This window comes from Chelonia mydas, chromosome 3, assembly GCF_015237465.2.
Source record: "Chelonia mydas isolate rCheMyd1 chromosome 3, rCheMyd1.pri.v2, whole genome shotgun sequence".
Lineage (NCBI taxonomy): Eukaryota > Metazoa > Chordata > Testudines > Cheloniidae > Chelonia > Chelonia mydas.
This window is the reverse complement of record NC_057851.1, coordinates 77,914,755-77,929,483: the sequence shown is the minus strand read 5'-3', so window position 1 is coordinate 77,929,483 and position 14,729 is coordinate 77,914,755. Positions and strand designations below refer to the sequence as shown.

Sequence of the window (14,729 nt, the reverse complement as noted above, 5' to 3'; positions counted from 1 at the left end):
TGTTGAACCAGCAGAACAAGAAAACATATCCCATTAACCATTTTCTTTTGGCTGTTGTCCTGTGCAAACCTGGGAGCATGTCTGATGGTTATCAGAATAAGCTGGACACACAACAGTCACGCACTTATACATTCGCAAACCTTCCCGGTAGTCCTTCCTCTATCTTGTGGTGTTTTTCTTAGCGTGCCTGTTCATATTTCTGTGTCTGGTAGTAATTTTGTTTTGTCCTTTCACTAGAAATGAGATTGTTCCATTTTATTAAGTTGTCAGTGCTGATTGTTCTTTTGAACGTGTATTCATCTTTTAATGCTTTTTGTTGCATAAAGAGAGAGAAATCCAGGATCTTGAAACAGCATGTTGCCACCAAAGAAAAATCAGCATTGGGTAAAAACTTTAGTCACAGAGATGGCTGAGTAGAATTTTTAACTTATCTCCCTTGTTAAGATAGCCTTTGACATTTGAATATTATTTTTTGTGTTATGGTAGCATCTAGGACAGGGGTGGGCAAACTATGGCCTGCGGGCTGGATCCGGCCCATGAGCCATTTTAAGTCGGCCTGGGAGCTTCTGCCGGGATCAGGGTCGGGGGCCGCACCATGCTGCTCGGCCCTGCTCCGGCTCCTATGCGCTCCATTGGCCTCCTCCAGCATTTCAATAGGAGCTGTAGGGGCGGTGCCAGCGGACAGGGCAGCCTCCACATAGGAGCCACAGAAGGGACATGCCACTGCTTCCGGGAGCCGCTTGAGGTAAGCGCTGCTCGGAGCCTGCACCCCTGAGCCTCTCCGCATGCCCCAACCCTCTACCCCAGCTCTGATCCCCCTCCTGCTTTCCAAACCCCTCTATCCCAGCCCAGAGCATCCTCCTGCACCCCCAGCCAGAACCTGCACCCCTTCCCGCACCCCAGCCCTGATCGCCCTCCCCCTCTCTGAACCCCTCAGTCACAGCCCAGAGCACCCTGCTACACCCTAAACTCCTCATCCCCAGACGCACCCCAGAGCCCTCACCCCCAACCAGAGCCCTCCCCCCCTTCTGCACCCCAACCCCAATTTTGTGAGCATTCATGGCCTGCCATACAATTTCTATTCCCCGACGTTGCTCTCGGGCCAGAAAGTTTGCCCACCCTGATCTAGGAACACACATCAAGGATCAGGGTCCCATTGTGCTAGTCCCTGTACAGTCAAGTTACAAAAGAGGCAGTCCGTGACTCGAGGAGCTCACAATCCACCTTCAGAAGAAGGATTCTACAGATGGATGAAACTGTAGGGATGGGTTGAAAGGAGGAGGTAAAAATAAAATAAAAGCTTAGCAGAAAAGCTGAAGTAGCTATTTGCCTAACCAATGCCAGATGGATGTAGTAAAGACCAAGAAGTAGATTTAAGGTGGGACTTAAAAGAAAGGCAGCTTTATGAATTTTTGAGGGGCAGTTTTTCCCATGCTTGGGGGATAATTCGGAGGTGCTTGGGACGGAAGCAGACAAGCAGGCTGGCGTCATTGATGGAGCAAAGGTGAGATTTCACAGCATTTTCAGCTGGTAGATCTGAGAAAGGGATTTATAGGTATGCTGGTATCTGGGGGTTAGATGTGCAGCATAAAAAAATGCACAAATTGTACTAGATACAGATACAGTAACTTCATAGGGAGGAGTCAGAAGATGGCACATAGGCTAAAAAAATAATCAGAACATTCAAAATGAAAATGAGATACATAATAGCAGAGAGATGACAGAGGTACAAAATCACTAGATATCATTAAGAAAGTGAGACATGGGGTGAAAAGAAAAATAATTAAATAGAGAAGAGGTGAATGATTTTTTTCACTTTATCATTTCAAGGTAAATCTTTCAATAATAAGTATTGAAACAAGGTCAGTATATCCTAGTACTGTGACAAGCAGCAAAAAGAAACTTGAACCTTACGAACTACGGAAAGACATTTAAAAATAACAAACCCAAAGCTCACCAACCTTGGAATTTGATTTAGCAATATGAAGTAAAAGATTTAAATCTGAAGAAATTTTTCATAGCTTGATTTGTGCGATTTCCAAAGAGATTATGAGTATTTATACTTTATAATCTAACTATTAACTTTAGTCTACTAGCAAGAGTAAATATCTCCTTGTCAGTATCAAATTGAATGTCAACAAAGAGAAGATTAGTATTGCTAATTTATGGCTAGACACTATATTGATATTATTCAAAATCTTTCAAATTGAGGCATTAGGAAGATACGTCTTCATCTAACTGATCTGCTATGTGAAGAGATGATTCTTAGTTTTATTGTAAAAATATATTTTTACATCTTTACAGAAGCAACATTTGAATAGAAACAAAATTGAAGCCTTGAAATCAAAGAACGCTCTACTTGTAAAAGTACTTAATTTCTTTCTTTTATATCTTGAAATGTCAGGTCTTTTTAATTCAAAACAAAAATTTTATATATGTATATATAAAATTTGAAATGTGCATAATAGATTTTGCTGAGAAAACTCTTAATGGGAATACAGCAAGGTCCACGCTGCAAGGTGATGAATGGGACTCTGGCTCAGACCCACCCTCTCCTGCATTGTCCTCAGGCCCAGGTTATGAGGGCTTACTAGCCCCGGTCAGACAGATTTGTATGTGGACAGAAGGGGAGTTTGGGCTCGAGACTGAGCCGAGGCTTACATTTTAGTGTAGACATACTCTTAAAATTGAAAAAAAGTGTCCAAGCAGTCTGGAGAGGAATCAGAATCACAGTACCCACCCAGATGGAGGGGAGGACCCCAGCAGATATAGGAAAAACCTGTAAAGAAAATACTGCAGGTCTAAAAAGGTGGGGGGAAATTCCTGACCAAGTAGCAGCTTTGTCCACTATCTTCAGAGGTATTAAGGCTAGAATGGGTTAATTTAAGGAAAGATTTACATTAGTGGAGCAGAAGGTAAGTGATCTTTGAGGACTGACAACCAACCAGAATGACTTCAAGGGCTCTCTGTTAAATAGGTGGTCTAGAAGATAGAATGTATAGATTAACTGTAGAGATGTGTATCAGAGGGGTAGCTGTATTAGTCTGTATCTACAAAAACAGCGAGGAGTCCGGTGGCACCTTAAAGACGAATAGATTAATTTGGGCATAAACTTTCGTGGGTAAAAACCCACTTCTTCAGATGCGTCCGAAGAAGTGGGTTTTTTTACCCACTAAAACTTATGCCCAAATAAATTTGTTAGTCATTAAGGTGCCACCGGACTCCTCGTTGTTTTTGTAGAGATATGGTTGATTTGGGCTGCTAGTGGGAAAAGGAAACAATATGTTCACATTAATTTTCTTGTTACTAAGATCTTTGCACCCAAAGGAAAAGCTCATTGGACTTGAGATCATAGAATATCAGGGTTGGAAGGGACCTCAGGAGGTCATCTAGTTCAACCGCCTGCTCAAAGCAGGCCCAATCCCCAATTTTTGCCCCAGATCCCTAATGCCCCCCTCAAGGATTGTACTCACAACCCTGGGTTTAGCAGGCCAATGCTCAAACCACTGAGCTATTCCAAGACACAGCATATCCTAGGAAAATTGCTCCAGGGTGAAGGGGTATTTTAGTAGTTTTTTGTAACAAGAGCTCTGAGATAGGCCAGAGTGATGGGTTCAGTACTTGTAAGGACAGCCATGTAATGCACTTCTCTGACGTTGAAGTAGGGAAACCTCATAGAAGAATACAGTTGTTATGAAGAATCGGGAAGAAAAAAGCACAATGGCACTATCCAGCTAAACTGAGCACACTATCCAAAAGGAACATTTGGATTCCTTAACATACCGCAAGAGGCAGTGGAAGCCAATTCCTGGATTCTCTTATATATCCCGAACAGCATGAGATACAATCTGTTCTATGATAGGATGAGAGGGAGAAAAAGCACACAGCCGATAAAAGTCTAACAGGAACTGTGAGCAGATTATTTGCTAGAGAAAAGCAGTAACAGTTCCTGCTGATGGGGTTAGTCTAAAGACAGGAACAAGAGAAAATTTGAATGGTAGAGAAATGAAATCACATTGGTGAATTCTAGATAAAATCTCATGATACAATTATATTTATTATTTATAATGGAAGGCTTTGTGTATCCTATGCTTGAGGTTTTAGAGGGAATGAAAGAGATTGTCAGCTCTGGCTAGCCAGCTAAACCTAATCTTTAGTATGCAGTGTTGTTATAACCATCAGGATATTAGAGAGACAGGGTGGGTGAGACAATATCTTTTATTGGACAAATGTCTGTTGGTGAGAGAGACAATCTTTTGAGCATATACAGAGCTCTTCTTTAGGTCTGGGAAACTTGCTTAGGGCAAGTCTACACTACAAAATTAAGTCGACATAAGTTACGACAACGTACAGCCACCACAGTAATTAAATCAGATTTGCCTGTCTGCACTTTTGTTGACAGTGCGCGTCCTCACCGTGAGTGCTTTCACCCATTTAACTGTCATTTGTGGGGGGCACTGACAGCCTCCTGAGGCAGTGGGGCTCTGGCTGCCCCTCTGGGGGGGGTTATTAGGGTTGCCAATTTTAGTTGGACGTATTGCTGGGGGTTTCATCACATGACATAATCTTTAATTAAAGATTATTCTTTAATTCCTGAAGACTCCAGGACAGTTTTTGAGGGCTAGCAATCCTAAGGTTGTTAGTAGGTTGTAGATTGTTGTAATAAGCCATAAATCCAGTGTCTCTATTCAGTCCATGATTTTTAGTGTCAGGCAAAGTTATGATGCTAAAAATCATGGATTGAATAGAGACACTGGATTTATGGCTTATTACAACAATCTATAACCCACTAACTACCTCCCTCCCCTGCTTCCTTCCCTCCCTGTGACTGGAGGGGTGTTAACGGGCCACTTCACCTTGAATTTCCCTTGAAATATGTGTTAACTGCTTATGCTAAACAGTTTGTTCTACCTTATATTTAGCTGTGACACCCTGAGGCCTGCTCTATGCTACTGGAGCTCAAACTTTTTCAGTCACACCTCCCCCTCCCAGTAATGGAATCTGTCTACACACCCCTCTATTACTGCACAGCCAAGGCTTCCTCAGCAGCAGAGCTAGGGCTGAAGGCAGAGCTGGGCTGGAGGTGCAGCAGGGGAAGGAGTGGACCTGTGGCTGGGGTCGGAGCTGGGCTGGGGGGGGGGGCGGAGGGAGAGTGAGGGCAGAGCTTGGCCTGGAGGCAGAGCGGGACTGGGGGATGAATAAAGTTGAAAGCGGAGCAATTTACATCAACCTAACTCTGTAAGGATTTACACTACAATGTTGCTCCCCCCGATGTGAGTCACCCACTGCACTGAACTAATAACTCTACCTCAACCTGGAGCCTTGTCACTTGGGCTGAGAGCCCAGAGCCTCACCACCCAGTGCTGACAGCTGGGGCTCCAGGCTGTCAGCCACGGGCAGTGGGTCTCTGGACTGTCAGTGCTCCACAATGACCCACACTGTCAATTAAATCAGTGGTAGCACCCCACCGACAGAAGGAGCATAGTGTGACTATGAAAAATCAATGTTATTACTGTGGTGGCTGTATGTCGACGTAAATTAAATCAGCTTAATGTTGTAGTGTAGACTTGCCCTGAGTAAGTTTCCCAGACCTGAAGAAGAGCTCTGTGTAAACTCAAAAGCTTGTCTCTTTCACTAACAGAAGTTGGTCCAATAAAATATATTACCTCACCCACCTTTTCTCTCTGAACTTCAGTAATAGAGATTGGCATTCCAAGGACAAAAGAGTTTTCTCAATCATATAAAATGTGTTAACTTTTAAACATAAGCACCACTTTAAGAAATATATTAAAGGTTATGTAGACCACTAATTGTAGTAAACTGAATCTTCAAAGAATGATGCAACTTTTAGAAAATGAAAATCTAGAGGCAAAAGGTACCTAGATGTCAGAAATAATGAGTGGCTCTTAAATAGGGCGGGGGTGAGAGGGGGAGACAGAAATGATGTGGGAACAAGATAATTCTGAATTGTTTTCCTGTAATACAAAAATGTTTAATAATCTACTAACAAAATTCTAAACTATTTGGAGTGTAAGTATTGCTTTCCTGCAAGACGTACATGCAGAAGGAATATGTAGATTTCAGAGGATGGCTAAAAAAGTGGCTTACAAAGTTTAGTCTTTAAAAAACGAACAGTGGGCGTGCATTGGTGTTGCACACTGAGGTACAAGCAGTGCATCCTAGTGGTTGGAACAGGAATATTGCCTAGTGGTCTGAGAAGAATCAGAGGGCAGAACCAGAGGAGGGGTCAAGGAACAAGCCAATGGTTGGAGCCAGGAGTTCAGAGGAAGGTAGGGACTAGGTTTGGAGCAGGAGCAGGCATTGTTTGGAGCAAGGGCTGGTATAGGAAGCATGTCTGGCATAAGCGTGGAACACATTGAACAGCCACTGTGCTGCTGTTGCGACAAGCCTTAAGTGGTGATCTGTTGGCCCTTCTGTCCACAGTCACTTAGTGAGGGCTTATTGGGTCCAGCTAGTTGCTAGGCAACCGAGACAAGTCAATTGAGTTCTTGACAATGGGTGGAGAAAGAAGTGAAATGATTTTTTTTAATATAATTAAAATGGGATTTTTGCTCCTGGAGGAACAGGGGTGGCTTTAGATAAAGAAGGGAGGCATAATGGTGTGAGGCCTATTGCATGAACAGAAAGTAACTCTTATATGCCCCCAATGTACAAATAACTTGCATAAATGGATGAATTTATCTTAATTGCTTGAGTACTGCAAGAAAGTTTCACTTTCAAATTGTAAGTAACACTTCAGTGTTTATATCCATAACTTCCAATGCCTTTCACGAGGCTTAAAAATCAAATTGGATTAAAGTCTGGGAATTGAAAAATGGAATAAAGTTTGGTACAGACTTAAGTTTCTAAATGTGATTCCTGAGTATAATTTGGCCTATTTTATGTACTCAGAATTGTTTAGATGTTAGTAAAACCGCCCAATACTAAGTTTAACTTTAGCCATCCATCAAATGTTCATTCTTTCTTGCTGAGCCAGGCATTCTAGTTTAAAGTCTGACTGTCCCCAGTACTTTATGGAGAAGCAATCGTTCTTACACAAAAATATAAGTGGCAACAATTGAAATGGAACATAACTTTATTGAGATTAAAATCTGTATCCTTACCAGTTAACATCGAGTGCTACAGTACGTAAAAAGGTAATTGATATTTTTTACATTGTTCATAAAACTTGCTTTCCCTCTGATGATGCAAAACTCCAAAGGGAGCGTTAGCTGATCGATGGACCCTGTCTCTTCAACTTGCACATGTGAGAAGATATTTGCTACAAAATATATGATGTACTGACTTCTCACAAAGTGTGGAGTATAATGGGAATTGCTTCGATCCTCCTCAAACTGATGAGTAGTGACTCGCTCCCAATGCATCATCTCTCCCCCAAAGTGGATGGCATTACTATGAGACAAGCAATGGAGAGGGTGGAGGGGGACCCTCTGTAGCCATTCTTGCCATCATAATTGCATCTTGATCAAATCAGTTTTTCCATCTGTTGAATCCACAGCCCTGATCTTTCAGTGAGCCTTGGGTACACACATGTCCTTCCCTGTTGTGGCCTGTTCAGAGTTCATAGCAGAACTAGGATCTGAATTTGTATACTTCACAGATGTGATTTTTTTTTTCCTTTTAGGTTCAATACAAGAACAAAATTATTAAACTTTTAAAAATATTTGTCATATATGTTGTGGTTTTGTCCCTACCATTTTTATTGGTATGCTATTGATTTCCTGTTCTGTTGGGTTTATTGATGTTTCAATCAAATGAAGAAAATAATCTAACTGTAGTTCTTATCAGTAATGTATTAATTTGAAGATAGTAACGGTGTAACTTTTCAGTTCAGACACTTATATGTGCAGGCATATATAGCTCTTCAGCATTATACTTTCTAATGTGAAGACTAGCAGTGAGAAGGATTCAGTAAACTGTGTCAAGTGCTTTGCCTCTCCCTCACTATTTGTCACTGAATAAACAAGGAAAGGAAGGAAGGAATAAACAAGGGGAAATAGGTTACTTTTTATAATGAATCAACCATTCCCAGTCTCTATTCAAGCCTAAATTAATTGTATCCAATTTGCAAATTAATTCCAATTCAGCAGTCTCTCGTTGGAGTCTGTTTTCCAAATATTTTTGTTGAAGGATAGTCACTCTGAGATCAGAAATCGAGCGACCAGAGAGATTGAAGTGTTCTCTGGCTGGTTTATGAATGTTATAATTCTTGACATCTGACTTGTGTCCATTTATTCTTTTACGTAGAGACTGTCCAGTTTGCCCAATGTACATGGCAGAGGGGCATTGCTGGCACATGATGGCATATATCACATTGGTAGATGTGCAGGTGAACGAGCCTCTGATAGTGTGGCTGATGTTATTAGGCCCTGTCTGATGGTGTCCCCTGAATAGACATGTGGGCGCAGTTGGCAACGGGCTTTGTTGCAAGGATAGGTTCCTGGGTTAGTGGTTCTGTTGTGTGGTATGTGGTTGTTGGTGAGTATTTGCTTCAGGTTGGGGGACTGTCTGTAGGCAAGGACTGGCTTATCTCCCAAGATTTGTGAGAGTGTTGGGTCGTCCTTCAGGATAGGTTGTAGATCCTTGATAATGCGTTGGAGGGGTTTTAGTTGGGGGCTGAAGGTGATGGCTAGTGGCGTTCTGTTATTTTCTTTGTTAGGCCTTTTTGCGAATACAGACTAACACGGCTGTTACTCTGAAACCTGTGATAAAGTATATGAACTAATGAACGATCTGAGAAGGTAGATCAGGAGCTCCTGTTGTCTGCATCTCATAACATAAGAACAATGTGCCATTCAATAAAACTGAAATATGGAAAATTCAAAACTAATAAACCCACATTTAGATCGTGGAACTCTTTGCTACAAGATGTAACTGCGGCCAAGATTTTAGCAAGATTCAAAGAGAAAATCGACATTTGTATGGATTGCAAGAATAGAATTATTATTAACTATTATAACAAACATTTTGGAAGGGATATTAAACCTCAGGCATCAAGCTTTAAAACGATCCCCAACTATTATCATAAAGCATTCATAAAACACAGATTATTCCACATCATCATACCTGCACCATCCCAATTATGCATCTGGGGTGAAATGTTGGCTCCCATTGACTTCATTGGAGAAAGGATTTTTCCATGTGGCGCTGGCCACTGTCAGAGACAGAATACTGAATTGGACAGAACACAGGTCTCATCCAATATGCAATTCGCAAGCGGCCTTCATTTCACTGTAAGTTATTTAATATAAGTTAAAGGTAAATGATAAAATAAAAACATTGTATTGTTGTGATATAAATAGTTGGATTTAGTTGGCGAATAGATTACCTTTCATGTAAAGAGGAGGAAGGTTTCTCCAACCAAAATGGCAGTTAAGAAGAGTTAGCTTTATTGTTGTATTCGAAGGCTCTGATAAACTAACTTGTTATATTTAATGGGATTAAAATGGCCTGAGCCATCCAATAGCTCTCTTAGTGATTGTTTTGGTTTTTTTACTTGCAGCAATTAAAGCTCAACCAGAATCTCTACTTTTCTTGCATTATTTCAGTTCATATTACTGAATGGGGGGTGATTTAAAAATAAATTGATTTGGTGTTTTATGGAGTCAGTACATTATATATCAACTTACCTACACACACGGATTATCTATTTAGCTTAACAAGGAAAAGGCTAGGTCTGTAAATACCTACATGCGGAACAAATATTTCAGTCTAGCTGAGAAAGTCTGACACAATCCAGTGGCTGGAAGTTGAGCTAGACAAATTCAATAAGGTGGAAATAAGGTGTAAATTTTTAACAGTGAGAGTAATTAACCATTGGAACAGTTTGCCAAGGGCTTTGGTGGATTCTCCATCACTGACAATAGTAGATCAGTATTAGGGGTTTTTTTTTCTAAAAGTTATGCTCTAGGAATTGTTTTGGGGAAGTTCTGTGGCCTGTACAATAGAGGAGGTAGGAGTACATGATCACAGTGGTCCCTTCTGGCCTTTAAAATTGACAGTCTTTGTCCTTGATAGGAAAAGAATCAAGCCTCAGTTCTTTTGAGTGTTTTTGAATCCCCAAGTAGGCAATTGGTGATGTTCTTGTATCCTCTACTTTAATAAGGAACCTGATTTTCAGTATGGCAGATGCTGCATCTATGAAGTGTAATTGATTGGTTAGGTTCTGGACATAGCATAAGTATTGTATACCTGGTTTATTCTTGCCTCCTTTTCTTTCTAGGGTCCTATAAACCTATATAAACATAGTAAAATGTAAGAGGAAAAGTACTGGAATCTGTCATACAGTCTGTTCCCATCCCCAAATGTATTCAATTCTAAGCTTGTGGTACAAAGTGACAAAATCCAGCCAATTCAGATTTAAAAGCAAACTGCCCTCATTTTACTCAGTGAAGCACTTTCAAAAGTTCGTAGGAAAATCAGATTCATGCCACACAAACTTCAAAATTACTTTTTAATTAATATTGATATGTCTGATCTTCCTTTTGGTAACTACCAAATGCTGTAAAGTAACAATGCGTTGGAATTTCATTTCTGAATTGGTCAGATTGCTGCTGCTATTCATTAAGTATTCACCACCAGGCTTGTTTGCGATTATATGCAGGAATAACTAATAGTCATTATTGTAGAAGGAGGAAGAAGCAACTGTGCAGTCAGAAGAACTTTATTGTAAAGTATTAAAATAAAATGTTTCTTGTTTTAAAGAGTAAGTAATTAATATGAATGATTTGTTTGCTCTTAGGAATTCTTCAATGGGTGAAGCTGATAGACAACTTTGATGGCGAGTATGACTATATCACCAATGAGGGAACAGTGTTCACTTTCAAGACAAATCGCCATGCTCCAAATTATCGATTAATCAATATTGACTTCAGTGATTCAGATGAATCCAAATGGAAAGTGCTTGTCCCTGAGCATCAGAGAGACGTTCTAGGTAAGACTATAAACCAAGTGAAAGATGTCCTGTTTTGTTTTTTTCCAAGTGAAGTCAGTCTGCTAGTTATTGAAAAGGGCTGGTCTCTTAGACCCCCTTTTTTTTCTTTCTTTTTTCCTATTTACATTTGTAGGGATTCTTTTGAGTTGAAAGATAACTTTGGTTAAGGCACCAGACTGAGACTTGAGAGATCTAGATTCAGTTCCTACACTTGTCACAGACTTCCTGTGTGACCTTGCTCAAATTGCTTGTCTCTTTGTGCCTCACTTCACCATCTATAAAATGAGGCTAATACTATCCCCATTTCATGGGACTTTGTGGAGATTGATTTAACATTTGTCAGGCACTCAGATATGTTAACTGGGGCCCTGTAAGCAGACAAAAATAAGAGCTAGCCTAGCAGTGGTACAGTACACTACAAACCAGGGGATCAGATTTTGAGAGTCAGGTTTGATCTGACATTCTTGAGATGTCAGGAATTGGGAGTGCTGAGAGGCAAGGCAAAATTTGATGGCGTGAAAGAGGTGGGTAGAGTATTTGATTTTTTTGAATTTTGTTTTTTAAGGAAAAGTCAAAGCAGGACCTTCTGACTTTCAATTAATTAAAATAAAGATGCAATACAATAAATTCCTGAACTTTGCACTAACTCAGGAGTTTTTTTAAAAATGCACTCATTTGGGGGAATTCTTAGTGTTTATGTGCCTGAATTAATTGTAGAAAAGCCTATCCTGATGCATCTTTGTCCCAGTGTTTCAAAGATGCATTTAATACATTTAGGTGCTCCATGCTCCCTACAGTACATTGTATAATTATACCTGACTAACATAATAATGGCTGTTTGAAAACTACACATTTGTTTACCAGTTTTTTTGTTCAAATCCCCTCACTGATTCTGTGCAGATTTTCCTGTGCATAGCTTTTTACATTGGTGATGAAATAATAGAGTCCTGTATACCACAAAGTGACTGCTGTATCCCAGCTAACACAGCCTCCGCTCTCTTCTCTTCCAAATCACTGTTAGATCACTTCTTCCATGACACCCAGAAGCTGTGAGTTCATGAGAATAATTTTTTAAGAACTCTGTGGATGATTCCCTCCTTTGGATTTCCCAGTGTATCCAGCAGTCTCTGGGCCTAGCCCTACCCTGGCTTCTGTGTGCCACAAAAGAGGCTGTAAAGCTGCTTTAAATTGGCAGCTGAGAAATTCTCCAACATGAGGAATCCTTAACTGGCATAGAACCACCTTAGCCAGCTCTACACCACCATTTTCTATCTCTATCCCTGGTACAGGGATTACTGGCGGGGGGAGAATGGAGCATGACTGGACTATGCTATTCCAAGTTATGCTCAAAGTCAAATTTGGCTGTCACAAGGTTTTAGGGTTGCAAAGGTGGCAAACACAGCTTGGTCATACTCGAATATTGAGACCTCTAGGTCTCTATTTTAGATTGTAAGCGCTCTGATGCAGGGACCTCCTTCATCTTTTACTTGTGCAGGGCGGAGTACGTTGTCAGTGCTATATGTGTGATAAATAATAGAACTGACAAATTATATTCCATTCTGGTCATCTGCTAACTGTTCATCAATCTCTGAAGTTATATTTAAGTCATAGGTAACAGCAATGTAAAATATGGGTTTGAGTTAAATATATAGCTAAAAGTCTGAAGGTGCCAAAATGCTATGGATCTTGGCATTAATAAATTTTGTTATTACTTTTCTGAAATGAAAATCTTGTGCTCTACCTTGATTTTTAATTTTAGCACGAGGGGTTATTTCTCAGCAGATTTCTGCTTCAGCTTTTCCATTCTATAGGCAAAGTCAAATTGAGTATGTGTGTATAGTCATATAATAATTTTTTAATGCATCAAAAACCTCTTTAAGGGATTATATTTGGCAACCTTGACTATTCAAATGGAACTAGGACTTCATTTAGATAACCAAAGTTTCAGGTAAATGGGAGTACTGAGGGCAGTGCCATTAGAGACTGAAAAATTGCTCAAACACTTCAACCCAAACATCAGTGGACATATTTGACCTGCATTGAACTGAAAGTTTTGGGTGAGTGTGGGCTGGATAATCAAAATTTCACTACATACAGAGCAGCAATACACAAAATATACAATGTCCAGAGCAGAGCTCCAGTAAATATTTTCAGTTACCCTGGAGTTTTTCTAGCATGTTGGGAGTGTAGGAGGCTCCAAGAAATACTCTGAGAATTTAATCTCTGCATGTACTCTATCTATATTTAGCTTTATAGAGATAGCTATGTAAAGTAATTGTTACAATGGGTGAGTGGCTTCATGAGATAATGGGAATTAAATATATATTAAAGCCAACACTAAAATGAAATAATCTAAAACAGTTTGATTATATATGATGGCACCTGTAAATTAAAGGGCTGTATTCCTCTGTGCAAAAGGAACCATGAGTGCTTGTAACAATCTTGAGACATAGCTCTGAATAAAAGAAAATAACACTAGATTGCAGCTGATGAAACTATAATCCTTCATTCCTAAAGAGCAAGATATTGTAGTGAAGAAAGACCAGCTTGCCATTATGTCATATTGCTTTAATCCTTCCAAGATTTGGTTTGGAAAGACACAATTGTAGCAGAAGGCAGTTAATAATTTATTGCCGTGAAAGCCTTAGAGTCAAGTGAATTTGATATAAAGATGACATGGTAATGAAACACCTCCTACAAAAGCTATGAATATAAGAATTCAAAGGTTAAATGAGTATTTGCTGCTTAGAGAGACAAGCTGGGTGAGGCAATATCTTTTATTGGGCCAACTTCTGTTGGTGAGAGAGACAAGCTTTCGAGACACACACAGCTCTTCTTCTGGTCTGGGAAAGGGCCACAGCAAAATCAAGGTGACCAGATTATTTAGCATAAGTAGTTAGCACATATTGTAAAAAGAAAAGGAGTACTTATGGCACCTTAGACACTAACCAATTTATTTGAGTATAAGCTTTCGTGAGCTATAGCTCACTTCATTGGATGCATATAGCTATAGCTCACGAAAGCTTATGCTTAAATAAATTGGGTAGTCTCTAAGGTGCCACAAGTCCTCCTTTTCTTTTTGTGAATACAGACTAACATGGCTGCTACTCTGAAACCTGTCACTTATTGTAAGGGACCATTCAAGGTAGAGTGGCCTGTTAACACCTCTGCAGCCGTAGAACATAAAGAGGGGTTTAATGGGTTACAGATTGTTGTAATAAGCTATAAATCCAGTGTCTCTGTTCAGTCCATGAATTTTAGTGTCTAGAAGAGTAATGAATTTAATTTACCAGGCTTGTCTTTTGAGAGTGTTGTGCAGGTTTCCTTTGAGGATGAGGGTTGATAGGTCAGATGTAGTGTGACGGCTTAGTGAAAAGTAATAGGTAATAGGGTGTTTCTGTCTTTTTTCATTTTCCTGCGTGAGTTCATTCAAGAGCATAGGTATTGCCTAGTTTCACCCACATAGTTGTTATTGGGGCATTTAGTGCACTGGATGAGGTACACCACATATTGTGGTAGGCAAATGTAGGATCCAAGGATCTTGAAAGGTGTGTTGTGGGGCTGGGGGGATGGCTGATCATTGTAGCAGTGAAGATATGTGGTTTTGCATTTGTTGTTCTGTCAGGGTGCTGCTTTGGGTTGGTTTGTCCAGACTCCTGGTCTGTGGGGAGCTTGCTTCCGATTATGAGCTTTGAGAGGTTGTGGGGGGTCTGCTTGTCCAATTGGTTGTATATAATAGTGATTATGTACCCAGATATAATTAACAGTATTGGAA

The 14,729-nt window shown here is 40.2% G+C and overlaps 1 protein-coding gene across 3 annotated transcripts in view; it reads left to right on the top strand.

Annotated features, from left to right (window-relative positions):
- Nucleotides 1-14,729, top strand: part of LOC102942767 (prolyl endopeptidase) — a 165,950-nt gene that overhangs the window by 78,650 nt on the left and 72,571 nt on the right. For all 3 annotated transcript variants that reach the window (XM_037894552.2, XM_037894553.2, XM_037894554.2), the window contains exon 8: nucleotides 10,763-10,954. In XM_037894552.2, the coding sequence (XP_037750480.1) occupies nucleotides 10,763-10,954 (192 nt within the window). The remainder of the gene's footprint in view (nucleotides 1-10,762; nucleotides 10,955-14,729) is intronic.